At 56.3% G+C, this 2,980-nt stretch overlaps 1 protein-coding gene across 1 annotated transcript in view; it reads right to left on the bottom strand.

The window, feature by feature from the left end:
• Positions 1 to 2,965, bottom strand: part of LOC130586928 (glycosylated lysosomal membrane protein A-like) — a 10,914-nt gene extending 7,949 nt beyond the window's left edge. Inside the window, exons 1-2 of the mRNA XM_057387862.1 lie at positions 2,860 to 2,965; positions 784 to 1,057 (exon numbers count right to left, since the gene is read on the bottom strand). Of these exons, the coding sequence (XP_057243845.1) occupies positions 784 to 1,057; positions 2,860 to 2,931 (346 nt within the window). The 5' untranslated portion in view covers positions 2,932 to 2,965. The remainder of the gene's footprint in view (positions 1 to 783; positions 1,058 to 2,859) is intronic.
• Between the last annotated feature and the right edge of the window lie 15 nt (positions 2,966 to 2,980).

The raw sequence follows: 2,980 nt of genomic DNA, 5'->3' as shown, positions 1-2,980 counted from the left end.
AGGGGACACCATGGGGACAGCGGGAATGGGAACGGGATGGGAATGAGAGTGGAATGGGATGGGAATGGGATTGATGGGATTTGGGATTTATTGTATTGGGATGGGATGGGATGGGATGGGATGGGATGGGATGGGATGGGATGGGATGGGATCAATGGGAATGGGATTTATGGGATTGATGGGATGGGATCCATAGGATGAAAATGGGGTTTATGGGATGGGATTGGATGGAAATGGAACAGAAATGGGATGGGAATGAACGGGGACAAATGGGGATGGGACAGGAATGGGGACAGGAAGGGGGACAGGAAGGGGGACAGGAATGGGACAGGAATGGGAGGGAAATGGGATGGGATGGGAATGGGATTGATGGGATTGATCAGATTTATGAAATGGGATTTGGGTTTTTGGGATGGGATGGGATCAATGGGATGGGAATAGGATGGGATTGATGGGGTTGGATGGGATGGGATTGGGATGGGACAGAAATGGGATGGGATGGGATAGGATGGGATTGATGGGGTGGGATGGGATTTGGGATGGGAATGGGATTGGGACAGGTGGGGATGGGATGGGGACAGGGATGGGATGGGATGGGATGGGATGGGATGGGATGGGATGGGACAGAAATGGGATGGGATGGGATAGGATAAGATGGGATGTCAATGGGATTTATGGGATTGATGGGATTGATGGGACTTATGGGATTGATGGGATGGGACAGAAATAGGATGGAAATGAACAGGAACAGGAACGAGCCCAGCACCCCCAAATCCCCCAAACCCCCATTCCCCCATACCCTGGTGAACACCACAGCCGCCGCATCCACCACGCTGTCACGGGGCTCAATCCACACGGCTCCAGCCGGGCTGGTGGACAGCAGGCGTGGCCAGTCCAGCCTCAGGACACTGCTGGGGCTACTGGTGGCCACCAGGAGCGCGGCCGGAGCCCCCAGGCTGCTCCAGAYGTAGTGCAGGCTGTCCCGCGAGCCCACCGCCCGCACGTGCAGCACGTTCACCGACGAGCCGTTCCAGCCGGGGTTGTACTCCATCGACACCTACGGGGTTCAGGATTTTGAATTTTTGCATTTTCCTGTATTTTGTATTTTTCTAGTAAAAAATTTAAAGTGACCGTTCTCCTATTTTTAAACAGAATTCCTGTCTAAGCGCAAATGCAAGGACACCTCGATACCTCACCGACGAACCGTTCCAGCCAGGGCTGTACTCCATCGACACTTACGGGGTTTGGGATTTGGAATTTTTGGATTTTCGTGCATTCGTATTTTGTATTATTTATCTACTAAAAAAATTAAAAATGACCATTCTCCTATTTTTAAACAGAATTCCTGTCTAAGCGCAAATGCAAGGACACCTCGATACCTCACCGACGAACCGTTCCAGCCGGGGTTGTACTCCATAGACACCTACGGGGTGGGGTGGTTTTAGGGTTTTGGATTTCTGGATTTTTTGGCTCGGTGTGTGGGAAGAACGGGATCTGTGTCCGGTCAGGACAATCCTGGTGTCCCCGGACTGTCCGGTGCTCCGTGCCCGTGATGGACTCGGCAGCGGTGCTGGGTTTGCGCAATGCGCTGAGTCAGCGATTCAGCACTGCCAGCTTTGGGGCGGCGGAGAGGAGCTTCCCTTCCCCTCCCCCATCCCAAATCCCATCCTTGATTCCATCCCATAAATCCCATCCCAAATCCCATGGATCCCAAATCCCATGGATCCCAAATCACATCCCATCCCATAAATCCCATAAATCAATCCCATAAATCAATCCCATAAATCCTATAAATCCCATCCCATCCCACCCCATCCCATAAATCCCAGATTCCAAATCCCATCCCATGGATCCTGTCCCATAAATCCCATCAATCTCCCACTCCCGGTTCTTTCAGTACCCCCGGTTCTCCCAGTCCCGGTTTTTTCAGATCCCCTGATCCCGGTTCTTTCGGTTCCCCGGTCCCACTCCCAATTTTTCGGTTCTCCCGCTCCCGTTTCTTTTGGTTCCCCTATCCCCAGTTCTCCCGCTCCCGGTTCTTTCCATATCCCCGGTCCCGCTCCCGGTTCTTTTGGGTTCCCCAATCCCGGCTCCTTCAGTCCCGATCCCGCTTCTTTCGGTGCCCCCAATCCCCGTTGTTTCGGTTCCCCCGGCCCCAATCCCGGTTCTTTCAGTTCTCCCGGTTCTGTTCCCGGTTCTTTCGGTTCCCGCGCTCCCGGATTTGGTTCCTCTGGACCCGCTCCCGGTCTTTTCGGTTCCCCTGATCCCGGTTCTTTCGGTTCCCCTGATCCCGGTTCTTTCGGTGCCCCCGGTCTCGGTTCCCCAGTTCCACTCCAGGTTCTTTCGGTTCTCCCACTCCCGGTTATTTTGGTTCCCCTGTTCCCGGTTGTTTCGGTTCCCCCGGTGCCGCTCCCGGTTCTTTTGATTCCCCTGGTCCCACTCCCGGTTCTTTCCGTTCCCCTGGCCCCGATCCCGGTTCTTTCGATCCCCCCGGTTCCCCCACTCCCGGTGTTTTCGGTTCCCCCGGTGCCGCTCCCGGTTCTTTCCGTTCCTCCGATTCCCCCGCTCTCTCCACTCCCGGTCCCGGCTCTTTCAGTCCCGATCCCGCTTCTTTCGGTGCCCCCAATCCCGGTTATTTCGGTTCCCCCGGCACCACTCCCGGGTTCTTTCCGTTTCCCCGGTTCTGTTCCCGGTTCCCCCGGTGCTGCTCCCGGTTCTTTCGGTTCCCCGGTTCCGATCCCGTTTCTTTCGGTCCCCGCAACCCCGATTCTTTCGGTGCCCCCGGTCCCAATCCCGGTTCTTTCGGTTCCGATCCCGGTTCTCCCGGTTCTCCGGTGCCGTTCCGCCGTTCCCGCTCACCCTCCGCTCCTGCTCAGCCCCGGTTACCGCGAGCAGCGCCGCCAACAGCGCCAACCACGCTCCGGCCGCCATGGCGGCACCGGAACCGAGCGGGCAGCGCCCCGCCCCAAACCCGCCCTAA

The sequence above is a fragment of the Malurus melanocephalus genome, unplaced genomic scaffold, assembly GCF_030028575.1.
Source record: "Malurus melanocephalus ecotype Western Australia unplaced genomic scaffold, MMel_1.1 scaffold_1401, whole genome shotgun sequence".
In the NCBI taxonomy this organism is placed as follows: Eukaryota; Metazoa; Chordata; class Aves; order Passeriformes; family Maluridae; genus Malurus; species Malurus melanocephalus.
This window is presented reverse-complemented; position numbering and strand designations above follow the sequence as displayed.